General features: G+C 43.5%; 1 protein-coding gene across 1 annotated transcript; it reads right to left on the bottom strand.

The window, feature by feature from the left end:
• Window positions 1-4,150: 4,150 nt before the first annotated feature.
• On the bottom strand, window positions 4,151-15,559 carry LOC109320931 (alpha-1,3-mannosyl-glycoprotein 4-beta-N-acetylglucosaminyltransferase C-like). Its single transcript, XM_019551226.1, has 4 exons — window positions 15,411-15,559; window positions 10,453-10,616; window positions 8,536-8,680; window positions 4,151-5,448 (listed from the first exon to the last, which is right to left on the bottom strand). The coding sequence occupies exons 1-4, from the start codon at window positions 15,556-15,558 to the stop codon at window positions 4,307-4,309; spliced, it is 1,599 nt and encodes a 532-aa protein (XP_019406771.1). The 5' UTR covers window position 15,559; the 3' UTR covers window positions 4,151-4,306.
• Window positions 15,560-20,809: the final 5,250 nt, after the last annotated feature.

Here is a 20,809-nt window from a genome sequence, read left to right as displayed (position 1 = left end):
ATTGATGTCATATATCTTGACTTCAAAAAAGCCTTCGATCTGGTATCCCATGATCACCTTTTGACAAAACTGGCCAATTGTGGCCTTGGGTCCACCATGATCTGCTGGCTGGGAAATTGGCTCCGTGGTCGAAAAAAGTCATTTAAACTGTTGTAACTCAGTTTCCTAAAATGGAAATACTATTCCTTAATTAACACATTAAATCTACCCCTGTAAAGTAACAATTTAAAGCATCTGACATGCCCAGTTAAAAGCAGCATGTCAAATATAGAAAAATGTTAAGTTTTTCAAATAAAGGCCCCAAGTTGTGAATCTGATATCAACCACACATTAAAGTTTTTGGATCTCTTACATCTACAAACCTACTTTACTCTGCTAGATTGAATTTTTATAGTAAACATGTACTACACCAACTTTTGATAGCAAAGAGTAATAGGGTAAAGCACTAGCTGCTATAATAATGCAGTTACTCTTCCAAGTAATAGTATTTTAATTAGCTATCTATTTTTTGTTAGCTTGATTTTATAAATATGGTAGCTAGCTTCTGGTCAGTTTGTAAGAGACAGATAATGAAGCTCTGCTGCCCTCTACTGTATCACTGTAGTACATAATGCATCCATTTTCAATATTTTTAGTTTCAACACACTGCGGAAAATACCAGCTCTGAGTTTCCACTTGGGTGTTTCTTTGGCTACAGAAAAATAATAGAGCAGTACTTCCATTGCAAAGACCTTATAGAGTGTTTTTACACATGCTCCAGGGCTGAGCGGGTATTTTAATTAGATGAATCCATTAAAGAGCCTACAGCATCACTTTAATTACAAGTGTTTGACGAGCTTTAGCTAAAGTGCCGCAGCTGCCATTTTGAAGTGCAGGGACACTGATACATGAGACACAGAGGCTGCTGGAGGCATGCTAAGTAACTGAGTCTGCTCTGATGCTCTGTAATTACAGTGTGTCAAAGCAGTCTGTCCACTCGTCTACAAGCACCCATAAGACCAGAATGTGTTTTAACACTATGGATTCCTATCTGAAATCTCTGGGTTTATCATGTGACTCACATTTGTACATCTAACATAGTTAACACTATGTGACACCCCACAGCAGCCTTGAAAGGATTTCAAGGCAATGTACCTCACGGTATCACAGCATCATGGTTGAGAATCACTGGTGTAAGGGAAGAGTGGGGAAAATAACCATCATTGAAATGCTGTTGTATTTTAATGGAGAGAAATCCCTGAACACATCCAGACATTAAGCAGCTTCCCCTCCAGTCCTTAAAAGAAAGGAGTAAATATGTGTGGGCTATAAATTCCTGTCTGGGGATTAACTTCTGGTGTAGACATAGACACTATCTAGCCTATTGTAAGTGCTTCTTGAACAGAGAAAAATAATAAAGTAGTGGAAATAGATACACATATATATTTAAAGAAAGGCAATGGTGATGAGAAGTTAGAGACTGTAAATATATGCATTGAAAAAAGTAGATTAAATGAACTTAACTTAGTTAGCATGGCAAAAAAAGGAACAGGCTTGCACTTGAGGTACAGACAGAACAACAGCTCCCTGTTGTAACTCATGATGCTTTCAGGAAGCACCATGTGTTACAACTATCCACCAGACCCAGCAGACATTTCCTGCTGAGTCCTGGGGGTTGGAAGATCAAGCTACAGTTTAGAGCAGCCATAGGTGGAGAGAGAAAATATTTGGGGTGGGTGTGCTGAATACACACAGATACAGACACAGACACACACCACCCAGCAGGTAAGACTGTGGAGGGGAAGGGGCTGGGGGAGAGGGAAGGGGTATGGGAGGACAGAAGTGATGCATAGGCAGGGACAGGGGTGAATGGGGCTATGGGTTCAGTTGTGGGACAGTCAAAGTCTGAATGGCTTGTCCACAGGTGTGGGGGGAGGTGGGACTCGCACCACTGCACACATCCTGGGGAAGGCATGGGGGGCATGTGGCCCCCAGATTTGTGCATGGGGTGGAGGCAGGTTGCCTGCTGGGCACTGGGCTCTGTGCCCCACTGCTGCTGCCTCATAACCTGCATGATGCCATGTGCCTGCCACACCGAGCTGTGCCACATCCCTTGCCTGCCCGGTGGCAGCAGGCACATAGCATCATACAGCTCCTGAGGCAGAGGCAGTAGGGCTTAGAGCTCAGTGTGCAGCAGGCACTCCGTGCACATATCCAATGAGTACATGCCCCCCATTCCTTCCCCAGGGTACAATGCAGCAACAGGAGCACCCCGCACCCTTGGACAAGTGGCCCAGGCACCAACCATCCCACAACCCACCCCAGGGACCCATTCACCCCTGCCCCTGTCTCTGCCCCAGTCCGTCCCTCACTGTGGGGGCCTTGATCTGCTCCCTTCAGACCCCTTCGCCTTCACAAATTTGCCTGCTGTTGTGGTCAGTGCTCCACAAGTGGTCAGGCTGCAATCCTGGCTGTGTGCAGGCTGTAGCCACATGTCTGTGTTTGTATGTGTCCCCTGCTGCCACTGCCCAGAGCCTACACCCAGACTGCCCTGCAGCCCTCTGCACTACCACCACTGCCCTGTGTCTGCAAGGGCTAAGCCCCATTAGCCGAAGCCTTCTGCTGCCTATAAGAGCAGCTGTGAGCCTGCAACCATTCTCCCCTAGCAATGCCCCCTACCCCCTCTCAACCCTGGTGCTGTTTTCAGAATGGGGCAGGGGAAAGGGATAGGAAGGAGCTCATTCTGGGGGTTCCCCAGCCAGTGCTGGAGGGTGGGGTGGGTGAATTGGAGTCCTCCTACCTTGGGGATGCTCCAGTCCACCCACCCCATTCTCCAACACCAGTTGAAAAAACCCCAATTGAAGTTCCCTGTGCATTTGCAACATGTAGTGGGTGCACACAGGTACACATGCACCCCTTGAGATTGGCCATGCACCCCCTGGAAATACCAGCCATGAAACTGGATATGCCAGCAGAAGTACACTTCTGGTTTCACTGCTGGTGATTTCGAGCTCAGAGATCAGCCCCTAGGGACCACCCCCCCAGTCAATGATCTGCTCCTCTAGATTTGGGAGACATCAGTCACCCATGTCCCTGTGCTCCCTTTCCACCCTTCCATTCTGAAGACAGTGCCAGAAGCAGGGCTGAGCTGTGTCAGCCCAGCCCTGTTTCTGGTGCATGCAGACATAAGTTACTAAAGGTGCTCCAGCGTAGAGCATCTTTAGCTGAACACTCATGCAGTGAGGGTTCAGATTTTTGCAGGATCAGGACCCTTTAAAGTGCTCCACAGCTGCACATTTGTGTTTGGTCATGGCTGCAAAGCACTTTCAGGGGCCAGATCAGGTGCAAATTGTAACTTCTAACCAGTGGCAGATTTACTGTGAAACAAACTATGCGGTGGCATGGGGCCCCCAATGAGAGGGGGCCCCACCACCACCACTGCCACCACAGCTTGGACGGGGGGTGCAGCCCCTGGCCAGAGAGCTGCCCATGTTTGGTTTGTGGCCCTCCTTTCTGCTCAACAGGTTGTGGGCTTCTTCAGGAGTTCTGGCCAGAAATTCTGGGCACCGCCCCTCCCCACAGCCAGTGTGCTGTGGTAATTCCCCCACAGACGCGCTGTCAGGTGGGAGACAGGGCACCACTCCCTGCTTGGATCACAGGGCCCCACTATCCGTAAATCCGCCACTGCTTCTGTCTGCAACTTTTGACATGAATTAGAAGGTAAACACAATGGAGGAAAAAAAACCTATTAAATAACAAAGAAGTGTTGGTGCAGGAACAAATGGGTAGAGAAAGTGCGCCCTAACCCTCAGGGGATGGACAGCACTATTCATGGGAGTGTGCTGCTTCTTCTGTCAGTGACCTGCATCCAGACCTCCAGCTGTCAGCTTATAATTATGGGGCAGCACCAGTACTTAAGTGGCTTTGCAAATTCTGGGTGAAAACTTAAGTACCTATAAGGTTAGGAAGCAGCTGAGTAGTATTTGTTTTTATACAAATGATGGACATGGATGCAGATGAGCAGCTGAGTACATCTGAGGATCAGGCATGCTTAAGGGTGGGTGCATAACTGACTTCTACTACCAATCAGCTTTCATAGAAACAATTACATTACGGAGAAAAAAGTTTAATAAATTGCATAACAGTGTGTTTTAGCCAGAAATGCCTCTCAGATCTGGCTTTGTTTGTGTATTGGTGAAACAGTTGCTTTTGTCATATAACTCTGGGATTTTTGTACAGTAAAATAAAATATGGATTCCTTCACAACATATTTGAGCATAAGTGGCAAATTCAAATTTGTGTAGAGAATCCAAATCTTAACCCATAATTAATCCTTCTTAACCCAAATATTTATTTTTCTTATTCTTAGCCATTCCTTTTGTGTACCTGTTACTTGTATTCTAAGGCAGTCAATCTGCTCCGACAAAGCCTCATAGTTGTCCATTTCAAACTGTCCAATGTGAAAATCTCCTACTTTTCTGAAATACTTGCATGTTACAGTACCATTTTCTTCTGTTTTCAGTTTACCCATTTCTACATAACCAGAATGAAGAATGTCCTGAGGATATTTAGTTGATCCTGTATAAATCTGAATCCTCAGAGGAATGATAGGTGTTTGAAAAATCATTGTGAAAGTTTTCCCTGTTGTTACATTCTTCCCCCAGAAGAAGCCTCTTCCAGGTGGGCATACTTCTTGAGCCAGGTAATCTTGAAATACTGCTATGTCTGTGTAACAGGAAGCATCAATGAAGTCTCCAAAATCTCCAAAATCTTCATGGAACTCTGAATCTTTAAATATATTTTCTACATTGTGAAACGAAGAAATTCTACCAATATGCTGAAAAAGAGAAGGCGTGAAGGTAATCATTTTTTTCTGAGCTTTGGACTGGTAGAAAAGTTCCAAGAGCCAGTCAGAAGGCATCTCAGAATAAAACATCAACAGGAATCGTGCCAGTTTGGGAAGGTCTTCATTGTGATAGAGTTTTCCTATATAGCCCAGCTTGGAAAAGGCTACTGTAGTCCAAGGCTCATTTTTATCTTCTATGTATTGTCGTATTACTGAAAAGAAACCATTGGCACAAATCACATCATCTTCCAACATCAAATAATAGTGAGAAAGACTGGCACAGAAGTTAACTAAATAAGCATAGTCTACATTCTGTTTTGACTTGGCCTGAATTTTTTTCTCTTTATCAAAGAAGCTTCTTTTCAGGCCTTCTAAAGATGGGTAACTGGCTAATGAACTGTATATAACAAGAAGGTTTCCAGACTCAATATACGAGGTAAATTCATCTTTAATATCTGTGGCTGTTTTCTTATTTAGATAAAAATGATTATTTGCCAAGTAGACAACTAGGACCATCTCCTTTAAATCCATTGGGCTGGAACGTTTAAAAATGGATTCAATTGTCTTCAGTAGGTATTTTCTATTCTTCTCTTGTACGGAGGAGATTCCAATGGACAAGTATTCTACAAAAAGTGGAAACAGAAATAATAATTTACATGCTCCTTTTTTCCCCTCTTATAAGCTCTTCTTCCCTTGGTGATGTACTGATGGGGTCTAAGGAAATCATAGTCCCTATCTGTTTCATCTGTTTTGGCCTCATGTCTCCTTTTAGAAATTCTAGCTGCTCAAGAAAACATGTACCCCTGTATCTACCCAGTTACAAATTCCACATTCAATATAAATACGCCATACTTACCAGAATCCAAGATGACTGAATTTAAGACAACCCCCCCAAGAATTAGATTCTATATATGGAATATTATAAATGTGTTATAGCCTTCCATGTACAGAATCTAATTAATTGGGCGGTTGTCTTAAATTTGTCCCCCTCACTGCTGTGGAAGGAATGCTGTGACAGGGAGCAAGCAGTAGAGAAATCAGAGTCGGGGCAGGCAGGAGGAAAGCAAGGGTAGAGAACAGGTAGTGGGAAAGCAGGGGGTAAAGTAGGGGCAGGGGAGCAGGCAGTCTGCCCTCTACCTCTTGTCCCTGCTGGGTGGGAGCTGGCTCAAAGGAATTATCTGCACACTGCTGAGCTGGGCTCCCTGCATAGCCGCTTTCTGCAGTGCAGGCCAGAATCAGCTCTGGAGCTCCCCCATCCCTGCTAGAGCTAGGGTAACCATAAGGAAATCCAGGACACCTGGGACACAGAGTGCCCCCTCTACTTCCAAGTCAGCAGTGCTGCTGCAAGCAGTGGCAGAAGCCAGTGGTCACGGACATGGGCACAGTCCAGTTGGGAGATGGAGCTACCTGGAGCACCATGTTGCTCCACCTCCCCACCAAACTGCACCCTGCACCCCTACAATTCCAGGACTCTCATTTTAATTTTTGCCAACTGGTCAGGACCAACCTTTGAAATCCAGGACTGCCTTGGGTGAACTGGAACATATGGTCACTGCAGGTGAGTCAGACTGCTCCAGCTAGGAGCTGTGAGGAGATGCTCTATAGGAAGCACAGCTGGCTGGAGACCACAGCAACAGTGTGTAGATTTCTCCTTCCCTGCCTGGCTTCCTGCCAGTGAGGGAGACAAGGGGAGTGGGGAAGGGGAACTAGATACAGAGCAGATGCTGGAAACAGGAATCTGCACAGTGCTGATGCTGTCCCTGCCCCAGCTGGACTCCCTGAACAGCTGCTTGTCCTACCTTCCAGCTGTAACACTTGATTCTAAAGTGAGGCTTTGTTTTTCCTGTGTTGGGAGAAAATGGGGAAAAATCTCATCTTAGAATCAAGTAAATAAGGTACTTTTTATTCCACTATATGCACATAATGTCCATCACACTTCTCTCAAACATTATAATTAAGTAGTATTATAGATAGGGTGACCATACATCCTGGTTTGGCCAGGACAGTTCCAGATTTCATAGGCTGTCCTGGCATCCCTGCCAGTTGGTCAAAATGGAAGCCAAAGTCCTGGATGAGCAGGGATCACCTGTGATGGGGTGCTGGTGTGCGTATGCTGGTGTGCATGTGCACGTGTGTGTGTGTGTATTGTCCCAGAATGAAATTGGAGCAAGGCAGCTTGGACCCTTGCCATGAGAGCACCATCAGTCCATCGAGCCTACCGTGCTGCTAGAAGGGACCTGTATTTGGGGGGAAGGTGTGGGCACTGCCCTGGGTCTGCAGCCCCAGCCTGGCCAGGCCAATCAGCAGTAGCAGCAGGAGCAAGAGGCCACCCAACTATAGTCAGTGCCACACCACATGCTTGCATGTGCTGCCTGTGCAGGATGGGCATGGAGGAGTGGTGGAGTCATGTGCCTGGCCATGCTGGCTGCAGAGGTGCTCTTTGCCCAGGTCTGCACAGAGCCTGGCACCCCCTGCACGCCAGTCCATGCCTCCTTCCAGGCACTGCAGCCAGGAGCCAAGGTGATGCCAGGCAGCCCCATGCCAGATGAGAGGATACGTGCACCAGGCTGGAAGGCAGGGGGAATCATAGGGGCACAGGGTGCAGTCTAGCAGGGAGGTGGAGTGGCATGGTGCACCAGGCACGCAGGCGGGCAGGCACCATTGCTGCCCTCCTGCCTGGTGTACCATGCCACTCCACCTCTACCTCTGCCTATAGCAACACCGCTGACTTGGGCGGGGGCTGGGCAGAGTCCTGGATTTCCCATGGTCCCATATGGTTACCCTGTTTATAGAACACACAGTAGCACAAACTGAATGCTCTGTTGTTCATGAATGAGACATACAGTCTGATCCAGTGATCAGATCTTTGGAAGCTGGCTCATGGGGCAGCCAAGTGAGATAGACATATGGGGCCAAAAGGAAGAGTATAAGTTTAAAGGCTTTGTAGCTCAGTGAGCTGGCAGCTCAACACCCCTTGGGGTCGGGGGTCCTAGAGCCTTAGTTCCCTAGCCACTAGGCTGTTGAGCTAGAAAGTAAGCGGGAGTGGGGGATCTCCTTCTCTGATGGGTATATGCACAGAGTGGTTCTATTTCCTCCTATGGAAAAATATAATTCCAAACTGTGTGTAAGTGCGAGGAATTGTAATTATGCAGCGCTTAGATGAGTGAAGGGTTAAATAGGAACTGGCCCCTTGGGTTGTGCCCCTTATGTTTTGCCAATGGTAAGTCAAACTCTTGAGCAAGGTTTCAGCCTACAATTAGATTAGTCACATATCTAAAATTATGAGTTAAGCACATGTCCAGTATTTTGAATTGAAGCCTACAGCTGTAATTTTGCTATCCTGCTGGATAGCTTCAGTGAACTGAGTTTCTGCAGAGTGAAACTACGAATAGAATGAAATGCAAAGACATTACATTCTCCCTCTCCTGTAGTTCAGGATGTTTCAGGAGAGCACAGATTACTCAGTCTCTTAATCAAATCTCAAACTAGAGAAGCAGAGCTGTAAGAGGCTTCCATATGTCATCTAGTCCAACCCCCTGCCTGAGGTAGGATCATCCCTGTCCAAACCGTCCTATACAAATCCATTGTTCAATCTCTTAGCAAAACTACACAATCACAGTTATCATTTATCCATGTTAGTAATCTACATTTATGCTCTCATATGGCAATAAAGAGATGAGATGAATGACCAGAGGTCATCTCATGCTCACTTTTCCTGGTAGGAGGAAAGCCTAAGAGATATTCATATGGAATAGGCAACGGATCCATCACACTTCTTTTTACAGTAAAATTCTGATTCTGTAGTGTCTCACAAATAGCCTCCAAATGAGTGGCTCCTTCCTTTCCTGCTTTTTCCTTAAAAATGAAGAACATATTAGATATTATCTAATATCTGAGATTGACTAAATACAGCATAAAATGTAGACATTATTGTTCCTTTACATAGTGGACACATTATTTGCCTGTGCCATCATTCTAAACCTGCTAATTCGTCATTCTAGGCAAGACATTGTTAGTTTTTTATGTACACACTACAGCAACGAGAAATGGCACAGGAGGACAATTTATAACATGTTTCAATGGAGTTCAGAGCCAGCTGTTAGGAAACTTTTCCTCACAAAAATTCATAGACTGAGAATAATATGCATTAAAAAATCATTGTATGGCGTATGCTAATCGAGTTATTTTTCTTAAATAAAGTTTCAATGCAACTCTTCAGATAATTTCAATGTATTCTCAGCTAGGAAAATAAGAACCCCAGGTCACGCAAGAATATTAATTAACTCTCAGAAACTACTTTGCAGATTGCATCTGCAGAGAGAAATTATATCAAGACAAAATGCAAAGCTATGCTGAAATATTTAAGCCCTTTCTGAACCAACAAGCTCAGGAGCTGCAAGCAGTATGGCCTCTTTGAATGTTCTGTAAGTTTTCACATTTGCTATATTTCTCTTAACATACTAGTGTTAGAAGTCCAAATTGACATTTCACTCCCCACTCCCCTTATCTCCTCCCCCACCCCCCTGAGTTTGAAGACTGACCACTCTGTTTGGTTTTTTTGCCTTGGTGGCACAAACAGAATTCCCTCACTGAAGAGTGTCATGGAAGCAACTGAATGGTATTATTCAGGCAATTATTCATACATTCACAAATATATGATACCATACATTTGTGGTAAAATAGCCCTGTTAAAGTCAGTAGAAATTCTGTAATTAGTTTTAGTGGGGGAGTTGGGGGGGGGTCTAAATTTGACCCATGATCTATGAGATGTATTTTGATATTCATTTGACCTAGAAAGGTTCATGTCTGAGTAGACCTGAATACAAGCCCCTTTGTGTTCCCATGGCCTTAGCAGCAATTCTAATTCACTGGCTAGGCCAGGCACCTCTGTGGGTGTGTTCTGGCAAAAAACACTGCGCACAGTCAAGCAAGACAAGAGTTAAACCAAGCAACACAGGTCCCTCCCCCCACTATTATCCTATCAACTAAAAGTCAGTCAAAGAACTTCAATTACTTAATAGTATTTAGCCCTCATAATACTTTTCATCTTCAAAGAGCTTTACAAACATTAACTAATTAATCCTTATTATTGGTAAGTAACCTAATTTTCCTTCCCCATCCTACCTCTCACACATGCTCAGAAAAATTCTCAAGGCACTCCACTGCATCAGGACTCAAGGGGCTGAGAATCCAAAAAATATGCGAAGCACAGTTTTATAAAAAATTATGAAGCTAAAAGAACTATCAGTCCAACTTTTCATATTGTTTAAGGAATAATGATTATAAAAGCAAATGTGAGCTCCATTAGCTGTGCAACAAAGTTCACTGATAAGAATATGTATGAGAAGCATTACCTTGGCTCTCTTCCTCTAGAGGAAAAAGATTTTTTTCATTTAAAGCATGACTACTGCAGGTCACTGCTGTCATTAAAGAGCTGCATATTGTTATAACTGCTGAAAAATAGTTTTTTTATCACTGAAAAACTTAATGGGTTTGCTTGTAAAACTTTTGTAATTGGAGAATTTAGTTTTTTGTGTGTGTTCTCATAACTAATACTTCTGTTTGAAATAAATGCATGTGTCATCCCTTAATAGTTACCTAGCAAATGTAATTAAACCAGAGTTTACCATTTTAAAGCAGCTACATTCTTCTTGGTTTTTATTCCAAATAATGGAAAACAGAGCGATGATAATCACAAGGAACAAAAATATTCTAGGAAAGGTTCTCCAATACCAAGCAAGTGCCTTCTGTAGCTTCTTGGTTTTCATTGTAGTTTTTCCTCTTGGGTCCCCTTTAAATACAAATCACATGCAAGTCAATAACATAAGATAGCAAGATTCAGAACATATAACATAGAATCGTAGAAAATTAGGGTTGGAAGGGACCTCAGGAAGTCATCTAGTCCAACCCCCTGCTCAAAGCAGGACCATCTCCAACTAGATCATTCCAGCCAGGGCGTTGTCAACCCGGGCCTTAAAAGCCTTCAAGGATGGAGATTCTATCACTTCTAGGTAACCTGTTCCAGTGTTTCACCACCCTCCTAGTGAAAATATTTTTCCAAATATCCAGCATAAACCTCCCTTGCTGCAACTTGAGACCATTGCTCCTTGTTCTGTCATCTTTCACACTGAGAACAGTCTAGCTTCTTTGGAACCACCCTTCAGATAGGCTGCTATCAAATCCCTTTGCAGTCTTCTCTTCTGCTGACTTAATAAACCCAGTTTCCTCAGCCTCTCCTCATAAGTCATTTGCCCCAGCCCTTGAATCATTTTTGTTGCTCTCCATTGGACTCTCTCCAACTTGTCCATATCCTTTCTATAGTGGTGAGTCCAAAACTGAACACAGTACTCCAGATGTGGCCTCACCAGTGCAAAATAGAGCAGAATAATTACTTCCCTTGAACTGCTGGCAATGCTCCTACTAATTCAGCCCAGTATGCTGTTAGCCTTCTTGGCAACAAGGGCATACTGCTGACTCACATCCAGCTTACTGTCCACTGTAATCTTCAGGTCCTTTTCTGCAGAGTTACTGCTCAGCCAGTCAGCCCCCAACGTGTAGCAGTGCATGGGATTCTTCTGTCCTAAGTGCCAGACTTTGCACTTGTCCTTGTTGAACCACATAGAATTTCTTTTGTCTCACTCCTCCAATTTGTCTTGGTTACTCTGAATCCTAGCCTTGCCCTCCAGCATGTCTACTATACCCCCAGCTTGGTGTCATCTGTGAACTTGCTGAAGGTACAATCCATCCCATCTTCCAGATCATTAATGAAGATATTGAACAAAACTGGCCCCAGGACCAACCCCTGGGGCACTCCACTCAATACTGGCTGCCAGCTAAACACTGAGCCATTGATTACTATTAATTGACCCTGACACTCCAACCAGCTTTCTATCCACCTTACAGTCAATTCATCCAACCCACACTTCCTCAGCTTGCTTGCAAGATCGCTGTGGAAGATCATATCATAAACCTTACTAAATTCAACATATATTATGTCCACTGCTTTCCCCACATCCACAACCAGTCACCTCATCATAGAAGGCAATCAGGTTGGTCGGGCATGACTTGCCCTTGGTGAATCCATCCTGACTGTTCCTAATCACCATTTTCTCCTCCAAGTGTTTAGAAATGGATTCCTTGAGGACATACTTCATGATTTTTCTGGGGACTGAGGTGAGGCTGACTAATCTGTAGTTCCCTGGATCCTCCTTCTTCTCTTTCTTAAAGCTGAGCACTATATTTGCCCTTTTCCAATCATCTGGGACATCCCTAATCACCATGAATTTTCAAAGATAATAGCCAGCAGCTCTGGAATCACATCAGCCAACTCCCTCAACACCCTTGGATACATTGCATCTGGCCCCACGTCCAGCTCTAAATAGTTCCTAACCTGTTCTTTCACCACTGAGGGCTACTCACCATCTCCCCAAATTGTACTGCTCGGTGCAGTAGTTTGGGAGCTGACCTTGCCTGTGAAAACCAAGGTAAAAAAGGCATTGAGCACGTCAGCCTTTTCCTCCTCATCTGTCACTGGGATGCCTCCTGTATTCAGTAAGGGACTTTCACTTGCCCTGACATTCCTGATGTTGATGGCAACTTATAGAAACCCTTCTTGTTACCTCACACCCCTTGCTAGTTGCAACTTCAATTGTGGTTTGACTTCCTAATGTCATGCCTGCACATCCAAGAAATATTCTTATATTCCTCCCCAGTTGCTTCTCCAAGCTTCCACTTCTTGTAAGCTTCCTTTCTGGGTTTAAGCTTACTGAAGAGTTGTCTACTAAGCCAAGCTGGTTGCTTGTCACATTTGCTATTCTTCCTGCATGTCAGGATGGTTTGCTCCTTTGCCCTCAGTAAGGTTTCTTTAAAATACAACCAGCTCTCCTGGACTCCTTTCTCCCTCAGACTGGCTTTCCAGAGGATCCCAGATATACACATGACACAATATGTATCTCCGTATCTCGTTTTCTCAGCAGAAAATAGAATTATAATGAATTCTTATTTTTTTATCCCTGTACACAAAAAAATCCATTAAATTAGCACAAGATAAGGACTTAATTTTGTCCCCATATATATGAGTGTAATTCTATGGAAAACAATGGGTCAAATTCAAACTTGCAAATTCAAACTTGCAAATTCAAACTTGAAACTCACTATGGTTGATTTTTTTGACCATTGCAGGGACTAATGTGGATTGTTCCTTCTGCCTCTAAGATCAGAGACGCTGAGATCCAAAAGTTTCTTCTCAGGGGACAGCAAAGAAGAGGAAAAGCTGTGGGTCTGTAGCATTGTTCTTTCTGCTAGACTGTGTGGAAAATCCTTCATTAGAATCTGTTCACCATGGGATTCCGAAAAAGGTACAAGAGGGAAATGCCGAAAACTGCTGTAGTTATAGAGAATATCTTGCATTTAACAGGCAGCATTGTCAAGGGAGAATTCAGGAGAGCGCTACTGAAACCTCCCATGACAGTTGTTACTGCCCATGTCTTTCTCTAGTCCAATGGTTTTCTACCTTTCTTCATTTGTGAACTCCTAAAAAATTTTCAAGGGAGGTGCAGACCCCTTTGGAAATTTCAAATGGAGGTGCAGACCCCTTTGAACTAGAAGTGTGGGTACTCACATACTTTTGATTGATCATAGTCATCTTTTGCAGACCACAGGTTGAAACCTGCTGGGCATCAAGCTATATATATATATATATATATACACAGAAATCACAAAGATTAAAAGGGCTGTGTTTATTAAACTGAAGAAAACACTCTAAATCTGTAGGTCTATAGGATAAGATTTTCAAATGGGGCAAAGAATTTTATCCTCGGGCGCCTATACATGAGCAGTGGGGCTGCTCTGACATGCTGTAATTACAGCACGTTGGAGGAGACTCAATTAATCCAGTTGGCTGGAGTGTGGTAATTACTGTGCTCCAGCAGACTCCAGCTTCTTGTGTGTCAGTGTGCCCATGCTTAATAATGGCAGAAGGGCCACTTTAACTAACACTTGTTTAACAAGCTTTAGTTAATGTGCCCCCCTCACCATTTTTAAGTGTGGGGATGCTGATACACAAGACCCTCTGGGGCAGACCCTAGAGCAGATTTGAGAGCCACCCCCCACAAAGCATTTGTATAAATGTCCATTTGTCTTCTATTCTTCTTTAAGCCTTGGCTCTCAGACTCGAGAAATCTCTGTTGCTTCCTTTTTTAAAAGTAACTTTCTAGTTATCAAGGTTGTGAAGAAAAACTTGAAAATGTGACAGACGTGTATACTTTAGGTTCAAAAGCTAGAAGACAAGCAAAATAACACTTTTTACACACATTTTTCCTGCGATCTCACCATTTTGCCAGAGATCTCATTATCCGGGGGGCTTTCTATGATTTTGCAATGCTTACTAGTTGGCAGCACAGAAAACGCAATGCAGGGTCGGCTGCCAAATGTTCTAATTTTGATAGGGAATTTCTAATTGGCCCTAGTTTTCAGTGGGAATGAGGTTTTCAATGAGACCTTTTCATGCAATGTGTCTTTTTGAGAAGTGGTTTAACATGAAAAATCCAGATTTTCTGCAGAAAGCGAGCAACCTGAACCCCACGCCTTTTAGCCAAAAACCAAAATACTTCTGCTCAGATGTCCCACCCGCAGTATCTCATAGGAATTGAAGGTTGGTTTTCATCTCCCTGTTTCTTTCTATGGACTGGGCTCTCCAGTCAATACCTGCAATTTTCCCTCACCATGAGGGGAGGCTGTGGCACTCCTTGGTATGGGTAACCCCCCAGGAGCCTGATAGGAGAGAACGGAAGCACTGGAACCCAAATGCAACTCTCATGAAATGGCACAGCCTCAGGAAAATATGTCACTTTTAGATATTGCACCAAAAAGTCAAACTTGTCAATAGAAACATGTTAGTTTTCATTGTTATTTTTTCCATTCCTAAAATCCTCCAAACCTTTTTGAACCAGTTCTGTCTACCCTTCCTTTGAGAATCCAAGCCTTCAAAGACAGTAATGTAATTCTTCTTTCACTGCACAGCAAGAGGCAAGACATCTACAGAGAGCACATAGGGCTGGGAAGGGGGAAAGCCTGTGAGAGTCGCAGCCCTAAAGAGCAATAAGACACTTTTGTATCTCTTCTGCTACCCCTAGGGCAGCTGGCACTGTGCTGCCTAAAGGGCATCAGGCCTTGATTAATGCTGGTTTGGCACTGGGGCTCCCATATCACTTAGTCCTTTAGGACAGCAGTGACCATACTAACTAAAGCTTAGCTAGCATTCAAGGCAACCCTCTTGTTAAAAACACAACTGGCAAGCTCGCCCAATGCTTATCCCCTGTGCAGGGTCCAGTCATGCTGTGCAGGATCCCCAGAGGATGCAGATGTGTGCACACACTGGAGGCATCGTGCTCCCTGGGGAACATCACCCTGTGATTTTACTCTGCACCACAACTCCTGTGGCCACGTGGGAGCCCTGTGACTCAAATGGCTGCAGTGTCTGTCTCAGAGAGATGTCAATCGCTCCCTTCTCCACTCTCCTCCTGGGTCCCGTCTGTAGGTTTGCAGGCCCGTATTGCGGGGGCAAGAAGAAGCAGCGAGTGCTTACTCAGCTGCCTGGGTTCCAACATGAGCAGTTTGCCCCGGAGGTGACTCAGGCGCACACAGGTCAGGGGCGCGTTGTGTATATTCTTGTAGCTTCTGCCTGCCACACTCTGGCGGGCGGCTCCCAACTGACAACGTCTTGTTTTCTCCATCTCCAACTGCCACGGAACCTCCGGCCCGGGGCCACAGGCCGCCCCTGCCAGACTCCCAGGCTGCTGCCTGTTGGTGCTCCCTCTCAGGTGTCTGCTGTGGTCTGCCCCCAGCCTCACCTGTTCCCAAACACTTCAGGTTTTCCCAAGGAAAAATTACTTTCCCTTCTCAAGGTGTAGCCAGCCTAGGAAGAAACTGGCCTTCCTAATGTACCATCTTCAGTGTTGTCAACTCTCATGATTTTTGGTGTTGTTCTTAAAGGCTCTGCTTCTGGAATATGAAAAACTTAGCTCTTTCTCCTATATATGCCATTTAGATCAATAGATAGATAGATAGATATAGATGTATCTATATATCAATATATAGATACAGACATTGATATATATCGATATATCGATGTAGATATGTAGATACAGATATATAGATAGAGAAAAACTGAGCTTTTTCTTGTATATGTGAAAAACAGCTCTTTCTTTTATATATATCTATATAGATATCTATATGTATCGATATAACTAGACATATAGATAGCTATATACCTTTATAAATATCTATATACATTTATAAATATCTATATAGACATAGACATGGCAGCCTCCCTTTGTTTTGTAGCTATATATAGATATATAGATAGCTATCTATAGCTATATATCTATATAGATATCTATATGTCTATATAGATATAGATATAAAAGAAAGAGCTAAATTCTTCACATAGAAAGAGCTAAGTTTTTCTATCTCTAGCTATCTATAGATATCGATCTAGATATAGATAGATAAAAGAAAAGGCTAAGTTTTTCACATTCCCAAAGCATAGACTTTTTAAGAACAACAAAAATCACGAGAGTTGCCTATACTGCATCTTTCTTCCCCTGTCAGACTCTTGCTTTCTCCCCACCAGAGAATAAAGATGTGGGCATGGATCACACAAACAAGTAAAGAAGTTCTTCCTTATATCCAGCCTGAATCGGTTGCGGCAGAGTTTGTGACCATTTGATCTTGTCATCCCTTGGGACACTCTGGTGAACAGAAGTTCCTCCAGATCCTGATGAGCAGCCCTGATAAACTTATAGGTGGCCACCACACAAATATATCTTTTATAACAGAACTGTCTAATACAGGCATGACCAAGATACTGTCCATGGAGCTGTGTCATAAGGCCCATGGGGCCACAGCAATTACTGCTGCCACTGTTTGTTCTGCTGATACATTTTTGGGCTATTGGGAAGCCCTGCAGATCAGATGGCATGGCTCTGTGCATTAAATCCAGCCTGTACGCTGGCCTCATGTACCAGATGCAGCCCGCAAGCCAGGTCAGTTGGGCACCACTGATCAAATACATCTTGTTTCATTAATCACTGCTAGGAACATTTGAAAGCTAAAGTTATGATGCAGTATATTTGGATTATCTAATTTAATACCTTCTTTTATAGTGTCACCTTTCAGACCTTGTGCACAGTTTAACTGGATCTTATTACTGGTTTACCTGGACAGTTGATTGTTTACTTTACTTTGCTGATCAGGCTGGTTGTCACATCTGCAGAGGCTCAGTTAACAGTCACTAAGAAATAGACTTTGGGGCCTTCTGCAGCTTGGTCTACCCCCTTGAAATGGCTGAGGCTGGCAGCCTCCCGTTGTTTTGTGGAGGAGGGGAGGCTCTTCACTAGAAATCTTGTCCTGCCTCCCAAAAAAACATGGGGTGGAAGGTGCTGCTAAAGCGTGTGCTCAAATGAAAGAGACATCACACTTGTCAGAACTCACGTGTGGCTGGAAGTTAGTCTGCCTTAGCCATTTGCCTCATACATTCCTGCTAATAGTATCAGGGCAGGAAGGGGTAGATTTGGGGAAAGAAAGAAGCATGACTCGAGCAACTGGATGGAATTAGCAGGTTCAGAGAGCATAAAAGTTACTGCCCGAACACATTTAATTTACTCTGAGAAACGTCAAACCCCCTGCCTACCTCCAAAGAACAGATAATGCAAACTAAATTGTTTGTTGCATAACAAGTCTGGCCAGAACCTCTCAAATCAGGACCTCACTATTTGTTTTCTAATCCTTAGATGCTGACAGGATCCATCTTAGACATCCTGCTACTCCACCATGTTTATCAACATTATTAAGCCTCCCAATTCTTAATATACGGGGGTGCTGTTTTAACAAGAAGCTGCTGTTGCTCCCCTTAATTCCATGGGGCTAGGTTTGAAATTATATGTCAAATCTTGTTGTTTTTTTTAAATAGGAAATAAATATATTAATTTTGTTATGTTTTTCAATTCTTAAAAACAAGATGTATTATTACCTAAGGAAGCATTCCCCAACCAGTGTGCCACAGCACAAAATTGTGCCATCAGAACTGAACAGGTGTGCTGCAGAATTTGCCATGGCAATGAGCTACAATGAGCTCCAACAGGTATGAGGATGGGGAATGCCTTAACAGGTGTGCCACAGAAAATTGTTTTTAATGTAAGTTTGCCTTGGGCTGGCAAAGGTTGGGAAACACTGGCTTAAGGAATTGTAGTTACAAAGTAAAGAACTTATGAAGGTGAATGAACAATTTCATGTACAGACAGTATTCATACAGTAATTACAGTTCTATTATTTAGGAACTGAAAGAACCATTTAATAAAAAAATAAAACACAAAATCCACCCTCACAAAGGTATTCAATGAGGGTTAGAAGAAAACAAAGTTTCAAATGTGCTCATAAGTGCCATCTAGTGGTAACTAAGTTGCATGCCTAATTATAGACTGCAAGTGTAAAGTTGAGAAACTGAAGGAAAAGTTCATACATAGCAATACTTGATTCTTGGTCTGTGACTTGGTCTGATTACCAAGGAGCCTGATTAAGAGCATACTGAAAAAGATTCCTATTATATGGGAAATGAGATTCTATGTAGTAAGGTTATATCTTTTTTTTCTGCAGAAAAATCTGTTCTATTCATGGATGAGTGGAAGAGTATAATTATAACTATAATTGTATAATAATAATACACATAGAGAAGATTTATAGGAGACTGGTATGGTCTTGTAATCTATCTGAAATCACCAGCTATGCTATAGGCTCACAGCACCATGGTCACTGGTCAGTTGTGCCATCTTGTTGTTCTTATCCTTCCTTCTATACAATCGTTTGTTAAAAAATGTTTCCTTCTTGGACTCATATTCTGTGATAATCATACCTACCTATGGTGCCTTGCATAACAAAGTCAGAATGCAACTGGAAATCTTTGGGCAGTTCCTAAGTTTATATTATTACTTTCCCCAATGTTGCTTTAAGAAAAAAAAGAGGGGGATTAATACTGGAATAGTAAAGTAGCAAAGAAGTAGGCTAAAGGATAGATTACAGTTTGCTAGCTATAGTAAAAGAACAGTTTTCCAGATGGAGAGAAGTTTCTAGCGTGCTCCTTGGGGATTGTCTTATGGGCACTCCTGTTTAATATTTTCCAAGTGACCTTGGTACAAGACCAAGTGCCCATGATTTAGGCATTTGCTGCTGCCAACACTGTAAAGGACTGAATTATTATATAAGAAAAAAAATAGATGACCTTGAGTAATAGGAGTAGTATGAAGTGTGAGGCCATGCCCCATAGGACTAATAACAAGAACTTTGTTATTAGCTCGGGGGTCATTATTTGGAGGCAACAGAGAAGAAGGATCAGGGTGTACTGGCCATGTGTAAGATGACTATGAACTTTCAATGTGATGCATCTATGAAAAGAGCACTAATGTGATTCTAGGATGCCTATCCATAAATTGGTATGTTGTTATTTGGGCTGGGGAACCAAACGTCTCCATGATACTGGCCACAACTCACAGAAACTTGTGTGCCCCAGCCATTCTAGCTTAGCTGGACTTTGCCTTTGCCTTTTTTTTTTTTCTGTTTTTTTTATTAACACTCCAGATGAAAGTAGTCTGAGTTTCAAATCTTAACTGGCAGTGTATTTCATTTGAGGTTAACCCTCTGAAGAGCTTTAGTACATCCCAAACAGCTCTGATAGTAAAAGGTGTCAGTGTTGGCACCAAATTTCAACCCCTTCTCATAGAACTGACTTCTGTGTACTCCTCCATCTGCTTCTGACAGGCAAGTCAGCAAGCCATCCCCACCTGTGAGTGGCACTGAGTGGCCAGCTCTCCCTCCTCTGTCTCCCAAAGGACACCTCATATCCCTGCAACACAAGGACAGCATAAGGTTGGCATGGTTCAATTTCCTAGAAAGCAGATGTAGTTGTAGTGGTGTGGAGCCAGCAACATTCTGATAGGAAAGAGAGAAGATGTTGAAGGACTGGTTACCTGAGAAAGTCAAGGTAGCACTGAGAAGTAAATTGTCTAGCAATGATTTGTGATACATTATACACCTATAGATATTTCTGTTATCTTGCACAGCTGGTTGTAACTTTAATTTGCTTATAGCATAAAACATGCCATCTTCATTTTCCACAGAAGTTCCTTTGCAGTTATTTTCTCTTATTACAGTAGTATCCTCATTTCTCTTTGAAACCTTAACCCAGCTAACATTAAATGAATTTGGATTTGGGGCTCAGGGCTGAGAACCAAACCCTGTGACTTTGTGGCTCACTGTTGTACAATATATTACAGCAAAGACTGATCAACAAACCTTTAACCTTCTGCAGGGTGCTGCACTTAGGCAGTAGAAACCAGCAGCACACTTATAGAATGGGAAACTCCCTTCTTGAGAGCACAGAGGCAGACAGGGATCTTGGAGTCATTATTGACTCCAGGATGAACATGGGCCGACAATGCGAGGTCTCAGTTGGCAAGGTTAACCGCACCTTGTTGTGCATCCACAGGTGCATCTCAAGTAGGGCCAAGGAGGTGATCTTCCCACTCTACATGACACTGGTCAGGCCACAGCTGAAGTACAGTGTCCAGTTCTGTGCGCCCCACTTCAGGAGGCATGTGGACAACATTGAGAGGGTCCAGAGGAGGGCCACCTGCATGATCCGGGGATTACAGGGCAGACCCTACATTAAAAGACTGTGAGACCTAAACCTGTTCAGCCTTCATGAGAGAAGGTGAGAGGGGACCTGGTGACTGTCTATAAACTCACTAGGGGGGACCAGAAGGGTTTAGGGGAGACGCTGTTTCCCCTAGCACCCCCTGGCATGACAAGGACAACGGACACAAGTTATTAGAGGGTAGATTTAGATTAGACATCCACAAGAACTACTTCACAGTTAGGGCAGCTAGGAGCTGGAACCAACTTCCTAGGGAAGTGGTGCTGGCTCCTACCCTG

The sequence above is a fragment of the Crocodylus porosus genome, unplaced genomic scaffold (assembly GCF_001723895.1).
Source record: "Crocodylus porosus isolate Cpor-Errol unplaced genomic scaffold, CroPor_comp1, whole genome shotgun sequence".
Taxonomy (NCBI): Eukaryota; Metazoa; Chordata; order Crocodylia; family Crocodylidae; genus Crocodylus; species Crocodylus porosus.
Note: the sequence above shows the minus strand (reverse complement) of the source record. Positions and strands in the feature narration are given on the sequence as shown.